This window comes from Cherax quadricarinatus, unplaced genomic scaffold (assembly GCF_038502225.1).
Source record: "Cherax quadricarinatus isolate ZL_2023a unplaced genomic scaffold, ASM3850222v1 Contig3991, whole genome shotgun sequence".
Lineage (NCBI taxonomy): Eukaryota > Metazoa > Arthropoda > Malacostraca > Decapoda > Parastacidae > Cherax > Cherax quadricarinatus.
Genome location: NW_027199017.1, coordinates 10,001 through 36,726, shown reverse-complemented (window position 1 = coordinate 36,726; position 26,726 = coordinate 10,001). Strand labels below are relative to the sequence as shown.

General features: G+C 47.0%; 1 protein-coding gene across 1 annotated transcript; it reads left to right on the top strand.

Moving 5' to 3' along the window:
* Positions 1-9,020: 9,020 nt before the first annotated feature.
* LOC128693527 (blood vessel epicardial substance-A) lies at positions 9,021-11,374 on the top strand. The gene has a single exon (XM_053783246.2). It carries the CDS (start codon positions 10,330-10,332, stop codon positions 10,918-10,920), a length of 591 nt encoding a protein of 196 aa, XP_053639221.1. The 5' UTR covers positions 9,021-10,329; the 3' UTR covers positions 10,921-11,374.
* Positions 11,375-26,726: the final 15,352 nt, after the last annotated feature.

Below are 26,726 nucleotides of genomic sequence, written 5' to 3'. Positions count from 1 at the left end.
TGGTATGGATCGTTCAGTAAAACAAGCCAGATTGAAATACTTTTGGCCTCGTATGGCAACTGATATTTCTGAGTATGTTAGGAAATGTAGTGTCTGCATGCAACATAAAGGCCATGCTAATGGTCCTAATCCAATCCAAGTGTATCCAACTACTAGCGAACCTTGGGAAAGAGTTGCGCTAGATTTGTTAACTAATTTCCAATGTTCCCTCCAAGGTAACAAACATCTGTGTGTTATGATAGACCATTTCACCAGATATTGTGAGTTAGTTCCTATTGCAGATGAGACTGCCGAGACAGTAGCTAAAGCGTTTAAAGAACGCATTATCTGCAGGCATACCACCCCTAAGTCCCTAGTAACAGATAATGGAGGTGAATTCTGTAATGAAATTCTTGAAAATTTGTGTACCTTGTACAAGATCTCTAAATCCACCATTGTTCCTCATCATCCTGCCAGCAATGGGTTAGCGGAACGAACCAATAAGAAAGTACTTGATGTCTTGAGAGCCACTATCAATCCCAACAGTGAAACTTGGGATGAAGTTATACCTGATGTGCAGTGTGCTATAAATTCTGCTTACAATGTTTCTATAGGTGACACTCCACATTATGCATTGTATGGTGTAGATAAACGTTTGCCTTATGAGTTGTTATATTCTAATCCGAAACCAAATTACAACCCTGATGATTTCATAGCAACTCGTACCAGCTTAGCTCAAAGTGTTTTTAGAAGAATCCGTGAAACACTTCATAAATCAACAGCAGAATTTACAAGAGTCGCAAACACTCGATCAAAGCCATCCAAAATCAAAGTAGGTTCGAGAGTTATGCTGACTAATTTTAACAAAACGTCTGCAATGCCAAAGCTTGATCAAAAGTTTGTTGGTCCTTATCGAGTAGTTGAACATATCACTGGTAATAAGTATAAGGTTAGAGAGATTAGTACTGGTCAGTATAAAGAATCGCATTTGGATCATATGAAGTTAGTATGTGATGATAATGATGTTCCAACCCAGACTAATGTGACAGACTCTGACAATCCTCCTGATCCTGTACTCTCTACCTCTGATACTCAGTCAGACGATCAACCTGAATGTCGTTATTCCCTACGTACACGACAGGTATTGAGAAATCCTCAAGTATCATTTGTAACTTCCAATTCAGATTTGCCTCAAATACAGCATGAGTTAGCCAATGCTACAGAGTTTGATCCTCCCAGAGATGACACCCATTCTGCATATGTCAATCTCACCCTAGCAGAGTTAGGGTTAAATGTAAATAACCTGTATAGATGAATAATTACAGTATCAACTTATCAGTATTCAAGAATTTTTTTTTGTGTTCATGTTCTCTCCGCATTCTGAGAGTTAACAGTCTAGATTTGCGTGCACCGAATCTGCCTTTCTGTTAAACACTCTTTCTTTGTATATATTCCTTCCTCAGAATCCGTAGATCACATGAATACAGATCGATCGATCAAAATTTTTTTTATCACTTGTAATCTCAATGTTGAGTTCGTTGTTCATTTGTTGAGTTTTAAGTTGTACTATAGTATACCTTGTATTGCATTACAGTTTCAGTTACGTACACTTTCATTCTAATGTTCTACTTATGTATATATAATGTTTCATGTTGTGTACTTTGACATTGTATAGAATCAGCCCAAGCCGTACCTGCCATCTCTAGTTTGTATTAGTTGTATGTCGGGACGACATACGTTAGCGTCGCCGAGCTCTCAGTAGTAGTAACCAGTTACCAGTAGTAGTAACCAGTTACCAGTAACCGTCCGTTGACTCAACGACCAACCGTCTCTGCCTGAGTCACGGTCTTTCATATATCGTGCTGACCTCAGCAGTATTCAAAGGCCCCCTCACATAGGGTACTGCAGCCGGCTAGTCAGTATTACGAGTGTAGCCAAGGAGATAGGTACGGCTGGCAGGGGCTCCCTCCACATAACAGCAATTATACGTAAGAACAGCCTACGTGAGTATTTCTTCCCTAATCCACGTATCGAACTCCCACATGATATGGCTGTCTAGCTCTGGCTGTCTAGCTCTGGCTGTCTAGCTCTGGCTGTCTAGCTCTCGCTGTCTAGCTCTCGCTGTCTAGCTCTGGCTGTCTAGCTCTGGCTGTCTAACTCTGGTTGTCTAGCTATGGCTGTCTAGCTCTGGCTGTCTAACTCTGGCTGTCTAGCTCTGGCTGTCTAACTCTGGCTGTCTAGCTCTGGCTGTCTAGCTTTGGCTGTCTAGCTCTGGCTGTCTAGCTCTGGCTGTCTAGCTCTGGCTGTCTAGCTCTGGCTGTCTAGCTCTGGCTGTCTAGCTCTCGCTGTCTAGCTATGGATGTCTAGCTCTGGGTGTCTAGCTCTGGCTGTCTAGCTCTGGCTGTCTAGCTCTATCTGTCTAGCTCTGGCTGTCTAGCTCTGGCTGTCTAGCTCTGGCTGTCTGTCTAGCTCTGACTATCTAGCTCTGGCTGTCTGTCTAGCTCTGGCTGTTTAGCTCTAACTGTCTAGCTCTGGCTGTCTAGCTCTGGCTGTCTAGCTTTGGCTTGCTGTCTAGCTCTGGCTGTCTGTTTAGCTCTGGTTGTCTAACTCTGGCTGTCTAGCTCTGGCTGTCTAGCTCTGTCTGTCTAGCTCTGGCTGTTTAGCTCTGGTTTTCTAACTCTGGCTGTCTAGCTCTGGCTGTCTAACTCTGGCTGTCTAGCTATGACTGTCTGTCTAGCTCTGGCTGCCTAACTCTGGCTGTTTAGCTCTGGCTGTCTAGCTCTGGCTGTCTAGCTCTGGCTGTCTAGCTCTGACTGTCTAGCTCTGGCTGTCTAGCTCTATCTGTCTAGCTCTGGCTGTTTAGCTCTGGCTGTCTAGCTCTGGCTGTCTAGCTCTGGGTGTTTAGCTCTGGCTGTTTAGCTCTGGGTTTTTAGCTCTGGCTGTCTAGCTCTGGCTGTCTAGCTCTGGGTGTTTATCTCTGGGTGTTTAGCTCTGGCTGTCTAGCTCTGGCTGTCTAGCTCTGGCTGTCTAGCTCTGGCTGTCTAGCTCTGGCTGTTTAGCTCTGGGTGTTTAGCTCTTGCTGTCTAGCTCTGGCTGTCTAGCTCTGGCTGTCTAGCTTTGGCTGTTTAGCTATGGGTGTTTAGCTCTGGCTGTCTAGCTCTTTCTGTTTAGCTCTGGGTGTTTAGCTCTGGCTGTCTAGCTCTGGCTGTTTAGCTCTGGCTGTCTAGCTCTGGCTGTCTAGCTCTGGCTGTCTAGCTCTGGCTGTCTAGCTCTGGCTGTCTAGCTCTGGCTGTCTAACTCTGGCTGTCTAGCTCTGGCTGTCTAGCTCTGGCTGTCTAGCTCTGGCTGTCTAGCTCTGGCTGTCTAGCTCTGGCTGCCTAGCTCTGGCTGTCTAGCTCTGGCTGTCTAGCTCTGGCTGTCTAGCTCTGGTTGTCTAGCTCTGGCTGTCTAGCTCTGGCTGTTTAGCTCTGGGTGTTTAGCTCTTGCTGTCTAGCTCTGGCTGTCTAGCTCTGGCTGTCTAGCTTTGGCTGTTTAGCTCTGGGTGTTTAGCTCTGGCTGTCTAGCTCTTTCTGTTTAGCTCTGGGTGTTTAGCTCTGGCTGTCTAGCTCTGGCTGTCTAGCTCTGGCTGTCTAGCTCTGGCTGTCTAGCTCTGGCTGTCTAGCTCTGGCTGTCTAGCTCTGGCTGTCTAACTCTGGCTGTCTAGCTCTGGCTGTCTAGCTCTGGCTGTCTAGCTCTGGCTGTCTAGCTCTGGCTGTCTAGCTCTGGCTGCCTAGCTCTGGCTGTCTAGCTCTGGCTGTCTAGCTCTGGCTGTCTAGCTCTGGTTGTCTAGCTCTGGCTGTCTAGCTCTGGCTGTCTAACTCTGGCTGTCTAGCTCTGGCTGTCTAACTCTGGCTGTCTAGCTCTGGCTGTCTAGCTTTGGCTGTCTAGCTCTGGCTGTCTAGCTCTGGCTGTCTAGCTCTGGCTGTCTAGCTCTGGGTGTCTAGCTCTGTCTGTCTAGCTCTGGCTGTCTAGCTCTGGCTGTCTAGCTCTGGCTGTCTAGCTCTCGCTGTCTAGCTCTCGCTGTCTAGCTCTGGCTGTCTAGCTCTGGCTGTCTAACTCTGGTTGTCTAGCTCTGGCTGTCTAGCTCTGGCTGTCTAGCTCTGGCTGTCTAGCTCTGGCTGTCTAACTCTGGCTGTCTAGCTCTGGCTGTCTAGCTTTGGCTGTCTAGCTCTGGCTGTCTAGCTCTGGCTGTCTAGCTCTGGCTGTCTAGCTCTGGCTGTCTAGCTCTGGCTGTCTAGCTCTGGCTGTCTAGCTCTGGATGTCTAGCTCTGGGTGTCTAGCTCTGGCTGTCTAGCTCTGGCTGTCTAGCTCTGGCTGTCTAGCTCTGGCTGTCTAACTCTGGCTGTCTAGCTCTGGCTGTCTAACTCTGGCTGTCTAGCTCTGGCTGTCTAGCTTTGGCTGTCTAGCTCTGGCTGTCTAGCTCTGGCTGTCTAGCTCTGGCTGTCTAGCTCTGTCTGTCTAGCTCTGGCTGTCTAGCTCTGGCTGTCTAGCTCTGGCTGTCTAGCTCTGGCTGTCTAGCTCTCGCTGTCTAGCTCTGGCTCTCAGTAGTAGTAACCAGTTACCAGTAGTAGTAACCAGTTACCAGTAACCGTCCGTTGACTCAACGACCAACCGTCTCTGCCTGAGTCACGGTCTTTCATATATCGTGCTGACCTCAGCAGTATTCAAAGGCCCCCTCACATAGGGTACTGCAGCCGGCTAGTCAGTATTACGAGTGTAGCCAAGGAGATAGGTACGGCTGGCAGGGGCTCCCTCCACATAACAGCAATTATACGTAAGAACAGCCTACGTGAGTATTTCTTCCCTAATCCACGTATCGAACTCCCACATGATATGGCTGTCTAGCTCTGGCTGTCTAGCTCTGGCTGTCTAGCTCTGGCTGTCTAGCTCTCGCTGTCTAGCTCTCGCTGTCTAGCTCTGGCTGTCTAGCTCTGGCTGTCTAACTCTGGTTGTCTAGCTCTGGCTGTCTAGCTCTGGCTGTCTAACTCTGGCTGTCTAGCTCTGGCTGTCTAACTCTGGCTGTCTAGCTCTGGCTGTCTAGCTTTGGCTGTCTAGCTCTGGCTGTCTAGCTCTGGCTGTCTAGCTCTGGCTGTCTAGCTCTGGCTGTCTAGCTCTGGCTGTCTAGCTCTCGCTGTCTAGCTATGGATGTCTAGCTCTGGGTGTCTAGCTCTGGCTGTCTAGCTCTGGCTGTCTAGCTCTATCTGTCTAGCTCTGGCTGTCTAGCTCTGGCTGTCTAGCTCTGGCTGTCTGTCTAGCTCTGACTATCTAGCTCTGGCTGTCTGTCTAGCTCTGGCTGTTTAGCTCTAACTGTCTAGCTCTGGCTGTCTAGCTCTGGCTGTCTAGCTTTGGCTTGCTGTCTAGCTCTGGCTGTCTGTTTAGCTCTGGTTGTCTAACTCTGGCTGTCTAGCTCTGGCTGTCTAGCTCTGTCTGTCTAGCTCTGGCTGTTTAGCTCTGGTTTTCTAACTCTGGCTGTCTAGCTCTGGCTGTCTAACTCTGGCTGTCTAGCTATGACTGTCTGTCTAGCTCTGGCTGCCTAACTCTGGCTGTTTAGCTCTGGCTGTCTAGCTCTGGCTGTCTAGCTCTGGCTGTCTAGCTCTGACTGTCTAGCTCTGGCTGTCTAGCTCTATCTGTCTAGCTCTGGCTGTTTAGCTCTGGCTGTCTAGCTCTGGCTGTCTAGCTCTGGGTGTTTAGCTCTGGCTGTTTAGCTCTGGGTTTTTAGCTCTGGCTGTCTAGCTCTGGCTGTCTAGCTCTGGGTGTTTATCTCTGGGTGTTTAGCTCTGGCTGTCTAGCTCTGGCTGTCTAGCTCTGGCTGTCTAGCTCTGGCTGTCTAGCTCTGGCTGTTTAGCTCTGGGTGTTTAGCTCTTGCTGTCTAGCTCTGGCTGTCTAGCTCTGGCTGTCTAGCTTTGGCTGTTTAGCTCTGGGTGTTTAGCTCTGGCTGTCTAGCTCTTTCTGTTTAGCTCTGGGTGTTTAGCTCTGGCTGTCTAGCTCTGGCTGTTTAGCTCTGGCTGTCTAGCTCTGGCTGTCTAGCTCTGGCTGTCTAGCTCTGGCTGTCTAGCTCTGGCTGTCTAGCTCTGGCTGTCTAGCTCTGGCTGTCTAGCTCTGGCTGTCTAGCTCTGGCTGTCTAGCTCTGGCTGTCTAGCTCTGGCTGCCTAGCTCTGGCTGTCTAGCTCTGGCTGTCTAGCTCTGGCTGTCTAGCTCTGGTTGTCTAGCTCTGGCTGTCTACCTCTGGCTGTCTAACTCTGGCTGTCTAGCTCTGGCTGTCTAACTCTGGCTGTCTAGCTCTGGCTGTCTAGCTTTGGCTGTCTAGCTCTGGCTGTCTAGCTCTGGCTGTCTAGCTCTGGCTGTCTAGCTCTGGCTGTCTAGCTCTGTCTGTCTAGCTCTGGCTGTCTAGCTCTGGCTGTCTAGCTCTGGCTGTCTAGCTCTGGCTGTCTAGCTCTCGCTGTCTAGCTCTCGCTGTCTAGCTCTGGCTGTCTAGCTCTGGCTGTCTAACTCTGGTTGTCTAGCTCTGGCTGTCTAGCTCTGGCTGTCTAGCTCTGGCTGTCTAGCTCTGGCTGTCTAACTCTGGCTGTCTAGCTCTGGCTGTCTAGCTTTGGCTGTCTAGCTCTGGCTGTCTAGCTCTGGCTGTCTAGCTCTGGCTGTCTAGCTCTGGCTGTCTAGCTCTGGCTGTCTAGCTCTGGCTGTCTAACTCTGGCTGTCTAGCTCTGGCTGTCTAACTCTGGCTGTCTAGCTCTGGCTGTCTAGCTTTGGCTGTCTAGCTCTGGCTGTCTAGCTCTGGCTGTCTAGCTCTGGCTGTCTAGCTCTGGCTGTCTAGCTCTGTCTGTCTAGCTCTGGCTGTCTAGCTCTGGCTGTCTAGCTCTGGCTGTCTAGCTCTGGCTGTCTAGCTCTCGCTGTCTAGCTCTGGCTCTCAGTAGTAGTAACCAGTTACCAGTAGTAGTAACCAGTTACCAGTAACCGTCCGTTGACTCAACGACCAACCGTCTCTGCCTGAGTCACGGTCTTTCATATATCGTGCTGACCTCAGCAGTATTCAAAGGCCCCCTCACATAGGGTACTGCAGCCGGCTAGTCAGTATTACGAGTGTAGCCAAGGAGATAGGTACGGCTGGCAGGGGCTCCCTCCACATAACAGCAATTATACGTAAGAACAGCCTACGTGAGTATTTCTTCCCTAATCCACGTATCGAACTCCCACATGATATGGCTGTCTAGCTCTGGCTGTCTAGCTCTGGCTGTCTAGCTCTGGCTGTCTAGCTCTCGCTGTCTAGCTCTCGCTGTCTAGCTCTGGCTGTCTAGCTCTGGCTGTCTAACTCTGGTTGTCTAGCTCTGGCTGTCTAGCTCTGGCTGTCTAACTCTGGCTGTCTAGCTCTGGCTGTCTAACTCTGGCTGTCTAGCTCTGGCTGTCTAGCTTTGGCTGTCTAGCTCTGGCTGTCTAGCTCTGGCTGTCTAGCTCTATCTGTCTAGCTCTGGCTGTCTAGCTCTGGCTGTCTAGCTCTGGGTGTCTAGCTCTGGGTGTCTAGCTCTGGCTGTCTAGCTCTGGCTGTCTAGCTCTATCTGTCTAGCTCTGGCTGTCTAGCTCTGGCTGTCTAGCTCTGGCTGTCTGTCTAGCTCTGACTATCTAGCTCTGGCTGTCTGTCTAGCTCTGGCTGTTTAGCTCTAACTGTCTAGCTCTGACTGTCTAGCTCTGGCTGTCTAGCTTTGGCTTGCTGTCTAGCTCTGGCTGTCTGTTTAGCTCTGGTTGTCTAACTCTGGCTGTCTAGCTCTGGCTGTCTAGCTCTGTCTGTCTAGCTCTGGCTGTTTAGCTCTGGTTTTCTAACTCTGGCTGTCTAGCTCTGGCTGTCTAACTCTGGCTGTCTAGCTATGACTGTCTGTCTAGCTCTGGCTGCCTAACTCTGGCTGTTTAGCTCTGGCTGTCTAGCTCTGGCTGTCTAGCTCTGGCTGTCTAGCTCTAACTGTCTAGCTCTGGCTGTCTAGCTCTATCTGTCTAGCTCTGGCTGTTTAGCTCTGGCTGTCTAGCTCTGGCTGTCTAGCTCTGGGTGTTTAGCTCTGGCTGTTTAGCTCTGGGTTTATAGCTCTGGCTGTCTAGCTCTGGGTGTTTATCTCTGGCTGTCTAGCTCTGGCTGTCTAGCTCTGGCTGTCTAGCTCTGGCTGTTTAGCTCTGGCTGTCTAGCTCTGGCTGTTTAGCTCTGGGTGTTTAGCTCTTGCTGTCTAGCTCTGGCTGTCTAGCTCTGGCTGTCTAGCTTTGGCTGTTTAGCTCTGGGTGTTTAGCTCTGGCTGTCTAGCTCTTTCTGTTTAGCTCTGGGTGTTTAGCTCTGGCTGTCTAGCTCTGGCTGTTTAGCTCTGGCTGTCTAGCTCTGGCTGTCTAGCTCTGGCTGTCTAGCTCTGGCTGTCTAGCTCTGGCTGTCTAGCTCTGGCTGTCTAGCTCTGGCTGTCTAGCTCTGTCTGTCTAGCTCTGGCTGTCTAGCTCTGGCTGTGTAGCTCTGGCTGTCTAGCTCTGGCTGTCTAGCTCTGGCTGTCTAGCTCTCGCTGTCTAGCTCTGGATGTCTAGCTCTGGGTGTCTAGCTCTGGGTGTCTAGCTCTGGCTGTCTAGCTCTGGCTGTCTAGCTCTGGCTGTCTAGCTCTGGCTGTCTAGCTCTGGCTGTCTGGTCTCATCTGCGGGGGAGTGTTGACATTTACTTCTGGTTTGTGTAGTGTTTGTTTGGTGGCGTAAGGGGAAGGGGTAAGGGGTAGGGGAAGGGGTATGGGGTAGGAGTAAGGGATAAGGGGTGGGGGGTAGGGGTGGGTAGGGATTAGGGAGGTAGGGAGGCCCTTGATTCTCTGTACGGACAAGAAAGTTGATCATTGTGGAAATAAGGACACTAATAAGGACACTAATAATAATAATAATAATAATAATAATAATAATAATAATAATAATAATAATAATAATAATAATAATAATAATAATAATAATAATTTTATTAGGCACCATTATTATTGTTTGTGTTTTTATTTTGCTTGCAGATGTGGGCGTAGCGAGGGCTGGGTGAGGGCGTGTGTGGGCGTGACGGCCACAACTACCACCACCACCACCACTCACTACCACCACCACCACTACCACCACCCACTACCACCCACTACTATAAACAAGACGGCATCTCCTCAACGCCGTGGCAAGCCAGCAATCTCCTGGGCACGTCTTCACAGTGGCTGTCTCTTGGACACGTCCCTAGGGTGGCTGTCTCTTGGACACGTCCCTAGAGTGGCTGTCTCCTGGTCAGGTCCCCAGGGTGACTGTCTCCTGGACACGTCCCTAGAGTGGCTGTCTCCTGGTCAAGTCCCCAGGGTGACTGTCTCCTGGTCAGGTCATCCCTCAGTGTCCGCCTCTCCGTATTCTATCACCTAGCGTGTTAAACAGGTCATTCCCAGGCTGAGGTTGCTGCAAGTGTTGTGAGGTGAACACATATTGACAAGTGTCGTGTACTCATCTATTTGCGTAGGGAATCGAACCAGGGAGAAGGCCAAGGAGCGCCTCTTCTCTCACCCGTGGCGTCACTCAGGTCCATGCTGGTGCTCACTGTGTTTACTCTAAGGAAACCACTTCTTGTCGGTACCTCAGTGATGAGCTGGTAGGGAATTATGTCTGTGGTGGAGCAGGAAGTGAGAGGGGAAGCACCGGCATCACGCTTCAGCGTCATGTGACGCATAACGCAAAAGTCGAAATTCCGTGTCGTCTGGTTCGTGATATGCGCTCGAATCGGCGGGTTCGGAATCCAGCGTGTTGTTATTCGTGACAGACACACGTCTGTAGCCTCTCATTCATTCGTAGAAATGTGTGGAAAACGTAGTGTAACGTCGCTAGAATGATGTAGCAAGACTCTGTGAGGGTAAATAACTGAAGGAGTCTCAAGTACGTCTTGAGTACGTCTGAGGCTAACAAGGACTCTCTTTCGAAGATGTTATCTTGCAGATTATGAAGGATAAATTGAGTTTGTGATTACCAGTGTTATATAAGTGAAGTGTTTTAGTGGCACTATGGCTCAGCGGGGAGGTGGTGTAGGCCTGACTCTGTACACACGCTTGTGAGGTGTACACACGCTTGTGAGGTGTACATAGAGAGACAGGAAGGTCCATCATTGTTGATGATGGTGCCAGTGGTAGTGTACACCTGTTGATCTCCCTCACTACCTGTTACAACCACCAGCTCCCCTCGTACGTCTACATCCTCTCTTCTAGTCCACTTATTAGCGCATCAAGTTGTCTGAGGGTCGTTGCAGTCACGCCCCTGGGAGCTGACTCAACCATCACCACCACCATCACCATTACCATCACCACCATGGGCATCAACGCCACAGTTCTGGAACCTATCGTCACCACCATTGCTTCCATCTTGCTCTTCTCCAACAACCTCACCGAGGAAGATGTGGGTTACAACCTCTCCAGCACAGCCACGCCCACCACAACGGGCGGCACCACGCCCACGCCAGCCACCACCTCCTCCACCCATGAGCCCATGTTTCCCAGTAGCTATGACATTCAGGACATCATTAAGATGGGTGGCATCACCTATGCTGACTATGCCGTGTGTTCCAGCTGGCTCCCCATCAACCATATCTACTTCCAGCTGGCCAACATCTTCCTCTTCCTCTCGTACCTGGCTCCCAACGGCATCTACGGGATATTGTACCTACGCATCACCCTCACCATAGGCTGTATGTTCTTCAGCCTGTGGGGCTGGGTGGTGCTCTGCGCCTTTGACACCTTTCTTTGGAACGCTATCTTCGTTCTCATCAACCTCATCCACGTAGTTGTTATCTGCTATTACCTCAGACCAGTCAGGTTCACGCCAGAGCTAGAACAGGTAAGTCACTCTTGTTTTCACATACAAGAAAGAGAGAGCAAGAGAGAGAGAGAGAGTACTAACTAGGGACCCACAGCCTCAGAGAAGACAGTAGTCGAACGTAAATAAGGTTTTGCCCCGGTTCTGTTTGATTACTTTCTTTCCCTACTCGGTGGTGGGTCGTGGACCCAGGATGCTGCAGGCATTACCTTTTTGGATGGTAACGCTGAGCCTCTGCATAAAGGTAGCTGATCGCTCTGGGCCCATGGTTGTTTTCCTGGTTGGTTCCTGTATTTATTGATCCTCTGGTTCTACTTAAAACTGAGAGAACAGCTAATTCCGCCTTGAGAGTGTTGTAGGTGTGTCAGTCAGTGTTGTAAGTAGGTGTCAGCCAGTGATGTAGGTAGGTGTCAGCCAGTGTTGTAAGTGGGCGTCATCCAATGTAAACGCACAAGTGTAGTTCCATGCAGTGTGTTGACCAGCTTTCCAAGGTAGCATAGTGACTCCATCTGGAGGCTTCTGGCTGCCATCTGGCCTCAGTACCTGGGGTACCTGTTCTCCTGAACAACCAGCTGTGGCCAGACTTCACTTGATGGTACATATTAACCTCTTCGTGTCTGCCATACTTCTTTTCTTACGTATGCCAGACAAGACCAAGTTAGTCAACTGACTCACTGTCAGAGATACACTTGTGTTTGTTGAGTATGAGGGCGGCTAGTGAAGACTTACACCACTGTGAGTGACCTGAAGGTCGAGCCGAGTGCCCAAGGAGTAATTAGAGATTGCCAAGAGGAAATCCCCATCATGGGGTGCCTTCACCGCAAGGAGGCGAGCTTTAATTACTTCCTGAGGCATTACTGATGAATGTCCGGGAGATTTTCTCCACGATTGCTTCGTCTCTCTGGGACTTTTTGTGATCTCTGTGAGGAGCTGGTCTGCCTGAGTCTGTAAGGCTACCCCACTGACCTGTTGCTTCAGTGAACATCAGAGTCGTGGGCTCCTACAGCGTCTCTCACGCATTATCTCCTTCGTTAGTCTGCTGGCTGCAGCTCACAAAGACAGAAATGCAGGTAATGCTACTTGCGTTGCCTTGTGTACCCCCGATCTCTCCCCAGTCACTGGAAGTGTAGCTTGATACCACTGGTGATCTTCCAGTGGTGAGACATTTAGTGCCTACCCGCATATTGATCTCAGGAGCGCCTCACAGTAACAAAGTTTTGTCTTTCAAAGCAGGGTGTACCCCTCAAGGAATCAGTTAGTTTGGGTCGAGTTAGACACTGTGTCCTCCATCCTCTTTACAACATCTAGCATCCAGCATCCAGCATCCAGCATCCAGCATCCAGCATCCAGCATCCAGCATCCAGCATCCAGCATCCAGCATCCAGCAGGTCTGTGTTGATAACCTGACGACCAGCGGTGCTTCCGGATACCTAAAATTTGTCAATTAGCAAGAACTCTTTTAAAATTAAGCCCCTTTCTAAAATTTTCTCTTATACGTTTAAAGATAGATTTTTTTCATTTACGTTAATGCAAAAATTAATAATTTTATACCAAAAGAACCTTAGAAAACTTACCTAACCTTATTATAACAAGCTCAATTTAATTTAGCCTAATCCGACTAAATATATCTTAGATCAGTTTACAATAATTTAATAATAAACAAACACAATGAAATGTATATATTTTTTCGTTAAGTTCAGAATAATTTTTGCAAAATTATTGCAAACACAATTTTTTGCTTGCCTTATTCGGCAAGAGAAGTGTCGCTATTTAAGCCCAAATCGCAAGCTTTGCCTATTCGGGACGATATATATATATATATATATATATATATATATATATATATATATATATATATATATATATATATATATATATATATATATATATATATATATATATATCGTAAAATGCATAATATGTATATTATTGTATTTATAAATAACCTTGAAGTTAGTTTGGGAGGTTAATGTTTGTTATTCTGTGAGGAGAACTGTGTGTGGTGTGGGAGAATAAGCACTGCTGGCCGAGTGCCCACACCAGCCACCACTGCTGCAGAACCTGCTGGGAACTGCTGGGAAGACTGCTGGGAAGGGTGCTAGGAAGGGTGCTAGGAAGGGTGCTAGGAAGGGTGCTAGGAACGCTTGGTTTAGTTAATACAATGTCTTATTCTCATCTAGTTTACTGGAGTCACTCGAGTATATTCCAGGTCTGTTATTAATGTGCTTTTTAGGTCACTTTTAAACACCTTGAGCATAACACAGGTGTTGGGGACTAACACAGGTGTTGGGGACTAACAAAGGTGTTGGGGACTAACACAGGTGTTGGGGACTAACAAAGGTGTTGGGGACTAACACAGGTGTTGGGGACTAGCACAGGTGTTGGGGACTAACACATATGTTGGGGACTAACACAGATCTTGGGGACTAACACAGGTGTTGGGACTAACTCAGGTGTTGGGGACTAACAAAGGTGTTGGGGACTAACACAGGTGTTGGGGACTAACACAGGTGTTGGAGACTAACAAAGATGTTGGGGACTAACACAGGTGTTGGGGACTAACAAAGGTGTTGGGGACTAACACAGGTGTTGGGGACTAACAAAGGTGTTGGGGACTAACACAGGTGTTGGGGACTAACAAAGGTGTTGGGGACTAACACAGGTGTTGGGGACTAACAAAGGTGTTGGGGAGTAACACAGGTGTTGGGGACTAACACAGGTGTTGGGGACTAACAAAGGTGTTGGGGACTAACACAGGTGTTGGGGACTAACAAAGGTGTTGGGGACTAACACAGGTGTTGGGGACTAGCACAGGTGTTGGGGACTAACACATATGTTGGGGACTAACACAGATCTTGGGGACTAACACAGGTGTTGGGACTAACTCAGGTGTTGGGGACTAACAAAGGTGTTGGGGACTAACACAGGTGTTGGGGACTAACACAGGTGTTGGAGACTAACAAAGATGTTGGGGACTAACACAGGTGTTGGGGACTAACAAAGGTGTTGGGGACTAACACAGGTGTTGGGGACTAACAAAGGTGTTGGGGACTAACACAGGTGTTGGGGACTAACAAAGGTGTTGGGGACTAACACAGGTGTTGGGGACTAACAAAGGTGTTGGGGAGTAACACAGGTGTTGGGGACTAACACAGGTGTTGGGGACTAGCACAGGTGTTGGGGACTAACACAGGTGTTGGAGACTAACACAGGTGTTGGGGACTAACACAGGTGTTGGGGACTAACACAGGTGTTGGGGGACTAACACAGGTGTTGGGGACTAACACATATGTTGGGGACTAACACAGATGTTGGGGACTAACACAGGTGTTGGGACTAACTCATGTGTTGGGAACTTACACAGGTGTTGGGGACTAACACAGGTGTTGGGAACTTACACAGGTGTTGGGAACTTACACAGGTGTTGGGGACTAACACAGGTGTTGGAGACTAACACAGGTGTTGGGAACTTACACAGGTGTTGGGGACTAACACAGGTGTTGGAGATTAACACAGGTGTTGGGAACTTGCACAGGTGTTGGGGACTAACACAGGTGTTGGAGACTAACACAGGTGTTCGGAACTAACACAGGTGTTGGAGACTAACACAGGTGTTGGGAACTTACACAGGTGTTGGGGACTAACACAGGTGTTGGGAACTTACACAGGTGTTGTGAACTTACACAGGTGTTGGGGACTAACACAGGTGTTGGAGACAAACACAGGTGTTGGAGACTAACACAGGTGTTGGAAACTTACACTGGTGTTGGGAACTTACACAGGTGTTGGGGACTAACATAGGTGTTGGAGACTAACACAGGTGTTGGAGACTAACACAGGTGTTGGGAACTTACACAGTGTTGGGGACTAACACAGGTGATGGAGACTAAGACAGGTGTTGGAGACTAACACAGGTGTTCGGGACTAACACAGGTGTTGGAGACTAACACAGGTGTTGGGAACTTACACAGGTGTTGGGGACTAACACAGGTGTTGAGAACTTATACAGGTGTTGTGAACTTACACAGGTGTTGGGGACTAACACAGGTGTTGGAGACAAACACAGGTGTTGGAGACTAACACAGGTGTTGGAAACTTACACAGGTGTTGGGAACTTACACAGGTGTTGGGGACTAACACAGGTGTTGGAGACTAACACAGGTGTTGGAGACTAACACAGGTGTTGGGAACTTACACAGGTGTTGGGGACTAACACAGGTGTTGGAGACTAACACAGGTGTTGGAGACTAACGCAGGTGTTCGGGACTAACACAGGTGTTGGAGACTAACACAGGTGTTGGGAACTTACACAGGTGTTGGGGAATAACACAGGTGTTGGGAACTTACACAGGTGTTGTGAACTTACACAGGTGTTGGGGACTAACACAGGTGTTGGAGACAAACACAGGTGTTGGAGACTAACACAGGTGTTGGAAACTTACACAGGTGTTGGGAACTTACACAGGTGTTGGGGACTAACACAGGTGTTGGAGACTAACACAGGTGTTGGAGACTAACACAGGTGTTGGGAACTTACACAGGTGTTGGGGACTAACATAGGTGTTGGAGACTAACACAGGTGTTGGAGACTAACACAGGTGTTCGGGACTAACACAGGTGTTGGAGACTAACACAGGTGTTGGGAACTTACACAGGTGTTGGGGACTAACACAGGTGTTGGGAACTTACACAGGTGTTGTGAACTTACACAGGTGTTGGGGACTAACACAGGTGTTGGAGACAAACACAGGTGTTGGAGACTAACACAGGTGTTGGGAACTTACACAGGTGTTGGGGACTAACACAGGTGTTGGAGACTAACACAGGTGTTGGAGACTAACACAGGTGTTGGGAACTTACACAGGTGTTGGGAACTTACACAGGTGTTGGGAACTTACACAGGTGTTGGAGACTAACACAGGTGTTGGGAACTTACACAGGTGTTGGGAACTTACACAGGTGTTGGGAACTTACACAGGTGTTGGAGACTAACACAGGTGTTGGGAACTTACACAGGTGTTGGGACTAACACAGGTGTTGGGAACTTACACAGGTGCTGGGAACTTACACAGGTGTTGGAGACTAACACAGGTGTTGGGAACTTGCACAGGTGTTGGGGACTAACACAGGTGTTGGAGACTAACACAGGTGTTCGGAACTAACACAGGTGTTGGAGACTAACGCAGGTGTTGGGAACTTACACAGGTGTTGGGGACTAACACAGGTGTTGGGAAGTACACACAGGTGTTGTGAACTTCACACAGGTGTTGGGGACTAACACAGGTGTTGGAGACAAACACAGGTGTTGGAGACTAACACAGGTGTTGGGAACTTACACAGGTGTTGGGGGACTAACACAGGTGTTGGGAAGTTACTTACAGGTGTTGTGAACTACACAGGTGTTGGGGACTAACACAGGTGTTGGAGACAAACACAGGTGTTGGAGACTAACACAGGTGTTGGAAACTTACACTGGTGTTGGGAACTTACACAGGTGTTGGGGACTAACATAGGTGTTGGAGACTAACACAGGTGTTGGAGACTAACACAGGTGTTGGGAACTTACACAGTGTTGGGGACTAACACAGGTGATGGAGACTAAGACAGGTGTTGGAGACTAACACAGGTGTTCGGGACTAACACAGGTGTTGGAGACTAACACAGGTGTTGGGAACTTACACAGGTGTTGGGGACTAACACAGGTGTTGGAGACAAACACAGGTGTTGGAGACTAACACAGGTGTTGGAAACTTACACAGGTGTTGGGAACTTACACAGGTGTTGGGGACTAACACAGGTGTTGGAGACTAACACAGGTGTTGGAGACTAACACAGGTGTTGGTAACTTACACAGGTGTTGGGGACTAACACAGGTGTTGGAGACTAACACAGGTGTTGGAGACTAACGCAGGTGTTCGGGACTAACACAGGTGTTGGAGACTAACACAGGTGTTAGGGAACTTCACACAGGTGTTGTTGGGGAATAACACAGGTGTTAGGGAACTTACACAGGTGTTGTGAACTTACACAGGTGTTGGGGACTAACACAGGTGTTGGAGACAAACACAGGTGTTGGAGACTAACACAGGTGTTGGAAACTTACACAGGTGTTGGGAACTTACACAGGTGTTGGGGACTAACACAGGTGTTGGAGACAAACACAGGTGTTGGAGACTAACACAGGTGTTGGAAACTTACACAGGTGTTGGGAACTTCACACAGGTGTTGGGGACTAACACAGGTGTTGGAGACTAACACAGGTGTTGGAGACTAACACAGGTGCTTGGGAACTTCACACAGGTGTTGGGGAGGACTAACACAGGTGTTGGAGACTAACACAGGTGTTGGAGACTAACGCAGGTGTTCGGGACTAACACAGGTGTTGGAGACTAACACAGGTGTTGGGAACTTACACAGGTGTTGGGGAATAACACAGGTGTTGGGAACTTACACAGGTGTTGTGAACTTACACAGGTGTTGGGGACTAACACAGGTGTTGGAGACAAACACAGGTGTTGGAGACTAACACAGGTGTTGGAAACTTACACAGGTGTTGGGAACTTACACAGGTGTTGGGGACTAACACAGGTGTTGGAGACTAACACAGGTGTTGGAGACTAACACAGGTGCTGGGAACTTACACAGGTGTTGGGGACTAACATAGGTGTTGGAGACTAACACAGGTGTTGGAGACTAACACAGGTGTTCGGGACTAACACAGGTGTTGGAGACTAACACAGGTGTTGGGAACTTACACAGGTGTTGGGGACTAACACAGGTGTTGGGAACTTACACAGGTGTTGTGAACTTACACAGGTGTTGGGGACTAACACAGGTGTTGGAGACAAACACAGGTGTTGGAGACTAACACAGGTGTTGGGAACTTACACAGGTGTTGGAGACTAACACAGGTGTTGGGAACTTACACAGGTGTTGGGAACTTACACAGGTGTTGGGACCTTCCACAGGAGTTAGAGACTAACACAGGTGTTGGGAACTTACACAGGTGTTGGGACTAACACAGGTGTTGGGAACTTACACAGGTGCTGGGAACTTACACAGGTGTTGGAGACTAACACAGGTGTTGGGAACTTACATAGGTGTTGGGAAATTACACAGGTGTTGGAGACTCTTAATTAACATAGCCAGTGATAAATTTTCATGCTGGTCCCCTGTTTATCATTTTTATGCTTCTGGTCCGGGATTCTGAGGATGTTGTTGCCGTCTCTGTGGTTCAGTTGGTTGCGCACTCACCTCGCACGCCGAGTGTCCTTGGTTCGATCCCCGGCACGGGTGGAAATGTTGGCCTACTGTCCATGTTCATCTAGCAGTAAGTAGGTACCTGGGCGTTAGTTGACTGGTGTGGGTGGCATCCTGGGGGACAAGATCGAAGGAAAACAATGGTAATAAGAGAGACCGTCCTCGATAACTCACTGACTTTATAGGGTTATCCTGGGTGGCTATCCCTCGATGCCCCGGGTTATCCTGGGTGGCTATCCCTCGATACCCCGGGTTATCCTGGGTGGCTATCCCTCGATGCCCCGGGTTATCCTGGGTGGCTATCCCTCGATGCCCCGGGTTATCCTGGGTGGCTATCCCTCGATGCCCCGGGTTATCCTGGGTGGCTATCACTCGATACCCCGGGTTATCCTGGGTGGCTATCCCTCGATGCCCCGGGTTATCCTGGGTGGCTATCCCTATGCCTGATTATCCTGGGTGGTTAACACTCCCTACTTCAGGTTATCCGGGGTGGCTATCCCTCTCTACCCCGGGTTATCCTGCCAGTCCGTGTGACTGACTGGCAGAGGGCATGGCAGACTGACTGTTGATGCCTCTTCGTCACATATGTATTTATATATGTATGTATGTATGTATGTATATATGTATGTATGTATGTATGTATATATGTATGTATGTATGTATGTATGTATGTATGTATATATGTATGTATGTATGTATGTATTTGAAAGAGGTGTAAGTAGGTGTAGAGGGAACAATAATAGGATTAATTTAGATAGATGGAAGGGATGGAGGTTGTCACCGGGAAAGTTAATGGCAGAGGGAAGGAGAGGGTAGGTGTTGATGGAGCAGAGGAAGACGGTAATGTGAATGGGAAGACGTAGAAAGAAGTGTGAGAGAGAGAGAGAGAGAGAGAGAGAGAGAGAGAGAGAGAGAGAGAGAGAGAGAGAGAGAGAGAGAGAGAGAGAGAGAGCGTAGAGTAGGTGGTGATGTGATGATAGTGTTGGTAATAGCAGCAGCAGCAGCAAGAACAGTAACAATAGCAGCAGCAGCAAGAACAGTAACAATAGCAGCAGCAGCAAGAACAGTAACAATAGCAGCAGCAGCAACAATAATAGCAACAGCAGCAACAACAACAGCAGCAAAGCTATTGGAGGAGAAGGAGGAGGATAAGAAGAAGGAAAAGGAAGAGAAGGGGGAAGAGGAGGAAAAAGGGGGAGGGTGCTGAAGACAGGTTTACCTCCTGGTCAGTAGGTAACCAAGACATCAGATCAGCCGTGACTGACTGTGCTTGTCACGAAGCTGCTACAGACAATTACAAGGCTCGTAGCAGTTACAAGACTGTACCCACAACAACATCCATGACTATCTTTGACATCCATGACTATCTTTGACAGGAGCTCAGACAGACGCCAACTTTGTCGGGTAAGACATCACTTAAACAAGACAGGAAGACGCTGTATCTAACAACAATTGTGAGTGTTATGGGTTGATGAGTATCTGAAAACACTTAAAAATGTTGAATTTAGTTTCACGGATTTGGGAGAGGCATTTGATAGCTCGTAAAATTGTTAATACGGTAAGCAGAGAATATTTTAGATTTCTAAGAAACAGATGGCAAAAATCGCAAGAAAATAAAATAAGGCCTGAGCAAAGTCAAGAAGTTAAGTATCCCAAGACTCGGTTCTCACGCCATCTTTGTTTGTCATCCTCACAACACAGAGCAGAACACTAGCCACATCTTTGTATCATCCACATAACACAGAGCAGAACACTAGCCACATCTTTGTATCATCCTAACAACACGGAGCAGAACACTAGCCACATCTTTGTATCATCCTCACAACACAGAGCAGAACACTAGTCACATCTCTGTATCATCCTCACAACACAGAGCAGAACACTAGTCACATCTCTGTATCATCCTCATAACACAGAGCAGAACACTAGTCACATCTCTGTATCATCCTCACAACACAGAGCAGAACACTAGCCACATCTTTGTATCATCCTCACAACACAGAGCAGAACACTAGTCACATCTCTGTATCATCCTCACAACACAGAGCAGAACACTAGTCACATCTCTGTATCATCCTCACAACACAGAGCAGAACACTAGTCACATCTCTGTATCATCCTCACAACACAGAGCAGAACACTAGTCACATCTCTGTATCATCCTCATAACACAGAGCAGAACACTAGCCACATCTTTGTATCATCCTCACAACACAGAGCAGAACACTAGCCACATCTTTGTATCATCCTCATAACACAGAGCAGAACACTAGTCACATCTCTGTATCATCCTCACAACACAGAGCAGAACACTAGCCACATCTTTGTATCATCCTCACAACACAGAGCAGAACACTAGCCACATCTTTGTATCATCCTCATAACACAGAGCAGAACACTAGTCACATCTCTGTATCATCCTCACAACACAGAGCAGAACACTAGTCACATCTCTGTATCACCCTCACAACACAGAGCAGAACACTAGTCACATCTCTGTATCATCCTCACAACACAGAGCAGAACACTAGCCACATCTTTGTATCATCCTCACAACACAGAGCACAACACTAGTCACATATCTGTATCATCCTCACAACACAGAGCAGAACACTAGTCACATCTTTGCATCATCCTCACAACACAGACAAGAACACTAGTCACATCTCTGTATCATCCTCACAACACAGAGCAGAACACTAGTCACATCTTTGCATCATCCTCACAACACAGACAAGAACACTAGTCACATCTTTGCATCATCCTCACAACACAGACAAGATCACTAGTCACATCTTTGTATCATCCTCACAACACAGACAAGAACACTAGTCACATCTTTGCATCATCCTCACAACACAGAGCAGAACACTAGTCACATCTTTGTATCATCCTCACAACACAGACAAGAACACTAGTCACATCTTTGCATCATCCTCACAACACAGACAAGAACACTAGTCACATCTTTGTATCATCCTCACAACACAGAGCAGAACACTAGTCACATCTTTGCATCATCCTCACAACACAGACAAGAACACTAGTCACATCTTTGTATCATCCTCACAACACTAGTCACATCTCTGTATCATCCTCACAACACAGAGCAGAACACTAGTCACATCTTTGCATCATCCTCACAACACAGACAAGAACACTAGTCACATCTTTGCATCATCCTCACAACACAGACAAGAACACTAGTCACATCTTTGTATCATCCTCACAACACAGACAAGAACACTAGTCACATCTTTGCATCATCCTCACAACACAGAGCAGAACACTAGTCACATCCTTGTATCATCCTCACAACACAGACAAGAACACTAGTCACATCTTTGTATCATCCTCACAACACAGAGCAGAACACTAGTCACATCTTTGCATCATCCTCACAACACAGACAAGAACACTAGTCACATCTTTGTATCATCCTCACAACACAGAGCAGAACACTAGTCACATCTTTGCATCATCCTCACAACACAGACAAGAACACTAGTCACATCTTTGCATCATCCTCACAACACAGAGCAGAACACTAGTCACATCTTTGTATCATCCTCACAACACAGACAAGAACACTAGTCACATCTTTGCATCATCCTCACAACACAGACAAGAACACTAGTCTCATCTTTGCATCATCCTCACAACACAGACAAGAACACTAGTCACATCTTTGCATCATCCTCACAACACAGAGCAGAACACTAGTCACATCTTTGTATCATCCTCACAAGACAGAGCAGAACACTAGTCACATCTTTGTATCATCCTCACAACACAGACAAGAACACTAGTCACATCTTTGCATCATCCTCACAACACAGACAAGAACACTAGTCTCATCTTTGCATCATCCTCACAACACAGACAAGAACACTAGTCACATCTTTGCATCATCCTCACAACACAGAGCAGAACACTAGTCACATCTTTGTATCATCCTCACAAGACAGAGCAGAACACTAGTCACATCTTTGTATCATCCTCACAACACAGACAAGAACACTAGTCACATCTTTGCATCATCCTCACAACACAGACAAGAACACTAGTCACATCTTTGCATCATCCTCACAACACAGATAAGAACACTAGTCACATCTTTGCATCATCCTCACAACACAGACAAGAACACTAGTCACATCTTTGCATCATCCTCACAACACAGACAAGAACACTAGTCACATCTTTGCATCATCCTCACAACACAGACAAGAACTCTAGTCACATCTTTGCATCATTCTCACAACGCAGAGCAGAACACTAGTCACATCTTTGCATCATCCTCACAACACAGAGCAGAACACTAGTCACATCTTTGCATCATCCTCACAACACAGACAAGAACACTAGTCACATCTTTGCATCATCCTCACAACACAGACAAGAACACTAGTCACATCTTTGCATCATCCTCACAACACAGAGCAGAACACTAGTCACATCTTTGTATCATCCTCACAACACAGACAAGAACACTAGTCACATCTTTGCATCATCCTCACAACACAGACAAGAACACTAGTCACATCTTTGCATCATCCTCACAACACAGACAAGAACACTAGTCACATCTTTGCATCATCCTCACAACACAGACAAGAACACTAGTCACATCTTTGCATCATCCTCACAACACAGAGCAGAACACTAGTCACATCTTTGTATCATCCTCACAAGACAGAGCAGAACACTAGTCACATCTTTGTATCATCCTCACAACACAGACAAGAACACTAGTCACATCTTTGCATCATCCTCACAACACAGACAAGAACACTAGTCACATCTTTGCATCATCCTCACAACACAGATAAGAACACTAGTCACATCTTTGCATCATCCTCACAACACAGAGCAGAACACTAGTCACATCTTTGCATCATCCTCACAACACAGACAAGAACACTAGTCACATCTTTGCATCATCCTCACAACACAGACAAGAACTCTAGTCACATCTTTGCATCATTCTCACAACGCAGAGCAGAACACTAGTCACATCTTTGCATCATCCTCACAACACAGAGCAGAACACTAGTCACATCTTTGCATCATCCTCACAACACAGACAAGAACACTAGTCACATCTTTGCATCATCCTCACAACACAGACAAGAACACTAGTCACATCTTTGCATCATCCTCACAACACAGAGCAGAACACTAGTCACATCTTTGTATCATCCTCACAACACAGACAAGAACACTAGTCACATCTTTGCATCATCCTCACAACACAGACAAGAACACTAGTCACATCTTTGCATCATCCTCACAACACAGACAAGAACACTAGTCACATCTTTGCATCATCCTCACAACACAGAGCAGAACACTAGTCACATCTTTGTATCATCCTCACAACACAGACAAGAACACTAGTTACATCTTTGCATCATCCTCACAACACAGAGCAGGACACTAGTCACATCTTTGTATCATCCTCACAACACAGACAAGAACACTACTCACATCTTTGCATCATCCTCACAACACAGACAAGAACACTAGTCACATCTTTGCATCATCCTCACAACACAGACAAGAACACTAGTCACATCTTTGCATCATCCTCACAACACAGAGCAGAACACTAGTCACATCTTTGTATCATCCTCACAACACAGACAAGAACACTAGTCACATCTTTGCATCATCCTCACAACACAGAGCAGAACACTAGTCACATCTTTGCATCATCCTCACAACACAGACAAGAACACTAGTCACATATTTGTATCATCAAAACAGGAAGACAGTCACCTCAGTAAAAGGTACAGACACATTACAATCAGATATCAATAAAATCTTCCATCTAGCACAAGAAAATAACACAGGGGGTCACTGGTAATAAAGAACCAGCCTGTGCTGGATATGCGGGCCAGCGGACCGCTAGCAGCAAAGAAGATAACAGCTGAATGAGATATCAGTTGGTATAAACCTTGGTAATAAATACCGACAAGTTAGTTTAGAAAGACACGTAAGCAAACACTATGAACTGGAATGAGGCACAACTCGTTCTCACCGAACCAGACCTCAGACGCCGACGGTGCCTAGAAGCCTCACTAATCACCGTCACCGACACTATAGAACGTAACACTGGAAACTACAAAATTTCCAAAACATTAGCATACATGATACTTAAGCACCACCAACCCAACAACACAGGAGTCACATGATTTCATCGTCTGTCCGTCCTCATCCCAACATGACATTCTTCAGGTCACCATGCGTCACTCACACCTCACTCTCCGCCTATGTATATAATGTCTTTCTACCTCTGTATGTTAGAAGTGATCAAGGTCCCAGGACCGAAACGTTTTCTAATAAATATGTCATAGTGTTTGCTTACGTGTCTTTCTAAACTAAGATATCAGTTAAATAACATAGAAGTTAAATGCGATATTATCAGCAATAGGATAACACAGAGATAAGGGAACAGCTCTTAGCCTGGAAACTAACACAAACTGTCACTAGAGAGAGAGAGAGAGAGAGAGAGAGGGCTCTTGATCTAGAGAACTGGAGCTGACGTTCAGGTTTTTGGGGGTTACAGGTGAGGTGGTGAACCGTTCCAACAGAAGAACCCTATTTTGGAACGAACCCACTGAACGGGGACACTCTTGTTTAACGGGACGATGAGAGAATGAAAGCTAGGAGTCCCGTTGAACAGTCGACGCAACGGAAATAACGGATGGATCTTGGAAACGGAAGTATGGCAGCTTGGAAATGAATGGACAGACCGCGTGAACGTATGTAAGGATCCCCTGAAACCAACGGTCGGACCGTATAAACGGACAAAAGGGTCAGTATAGAGCTGAATGTTGAATATAACAAGATATTAACGACTGAGCAAAGTACATTTTCAGGCATACACACACACACACACACACACACACACACACACACACACACACACACACACACACACACACACACACACACACACAAGTGAAATGTGGGGTACCATACAGTGAGAGTGAAAAAATTAATAAGCAAAAGTAGAAAGGAAAAATATAATATATAACAAGGGAAGGTGGCATTAGGCCTGCTGAAACAGTGACGTCACAACAGTTGTGTGACATTATACATATAAAGTGTAACACCGAATGTGAAGTGTATTCCAATATAAGTGAAGTGTACTCTATCATAAGTGACACTGAGGGACGCGGGATGCATGAGCATATACGGTTATAAAGATCACAGGTGAAGAATTTTCAAAATAGTGATAGAAGGCTACGTCATCAGCATCTGGCAACTTGTCATCGCATCACTGCCAGCTTAAGTATCACTCACCTGTTGGGGTTGTTTTTTTGGGGGTTCTGAATCCTGCCTTGAGTCACTGTTAGATACTGGTCACTCACTCCTGCAAGCTATTACCAGAATTAGAGCAGAAATAGCATAGATAAGGTGAAGATAGGGTTGACTAGCGAGGAGCAGCCTAGCGAGGGTGACGTCAGACACTCCTAGAAGCTCAGACAAGCTAAATTTTACAACCTAATTACTTTCTGTGTTTTATAAGTAGAAGTGATAAGTGCTAGAATCACTGTTGGTAGTTTTAGAAATACGGGTATTACTACTGATATTTATTAGCAGTATGAATACTTAGAAGTGGGGGCCTACATACACACGAGCACACACACACACACACACACACACACACACACACACACACACACACACACACACACACACACACACACACACACACACACATACACACACACACACATACACATACACACTTAAGCTGAGACAAGCTAAATTTTACAACCTAGCTACTTTCTGAATTTTAGAAGTAGAATCGATAAGTGTTACAAGTATTGGTAAGCTTAGAATTACTGGTATCTACCGGTATTTATTAGCAGTATGAATACTTAGAAGTGGGGGCACACACACACACACACACACACACACACACACACACACACACACACACACACACACACAAACACACACACACACACACATACACACACGCACACACACACACACACACACACACACACACACACACACACACACACATACATGTGGCATGCAAAGAGTACGTAACCTTTATTCGGCGCATGGACACACCCTCATTTACAGGCTATCTCCCCCAACCAGCGAACCAGGTTGCTAAGAGTTGATGATGGGGCCCCATCGTTCAACTAGTGACCAGGTTCTAGCCAATAAGAAGGTGGGATTGGCAATCGCAGAGGTTATGTGGATACCGCTCTCCTGTCTGCCCTTGTCATTCCCATTCTAGAGCTGGTTGAAGCACGGTCTGCTATCTTGTGGCTTCTATTTCTGCCTTGCTTACCGTGGAGTGCACTATATTTATCACTGTACATAGTGTACATATTGCTGTTCTAAATTGGTGAAGGATAATATAAGTCTAAACTTTTTCTACTGTGTTTATTTGCTCCCATTACACCTGGGATAACAGGCCATTTGAAATCCTAGGTTGTAATATGGGGGCCTGTCCGGGAGCTGGACTTAGAGAAACGGTTGAGCTTAGGGTGAAACTTGTAGCAGGAACATTGTGTAGCTTGCTGTTTCGCTTCGCTTTACAAATTTTGCGTGTCAGTTGCTTATGATCAGCCTTGCTATTGTGTGATCGTTCAACAGCTCGC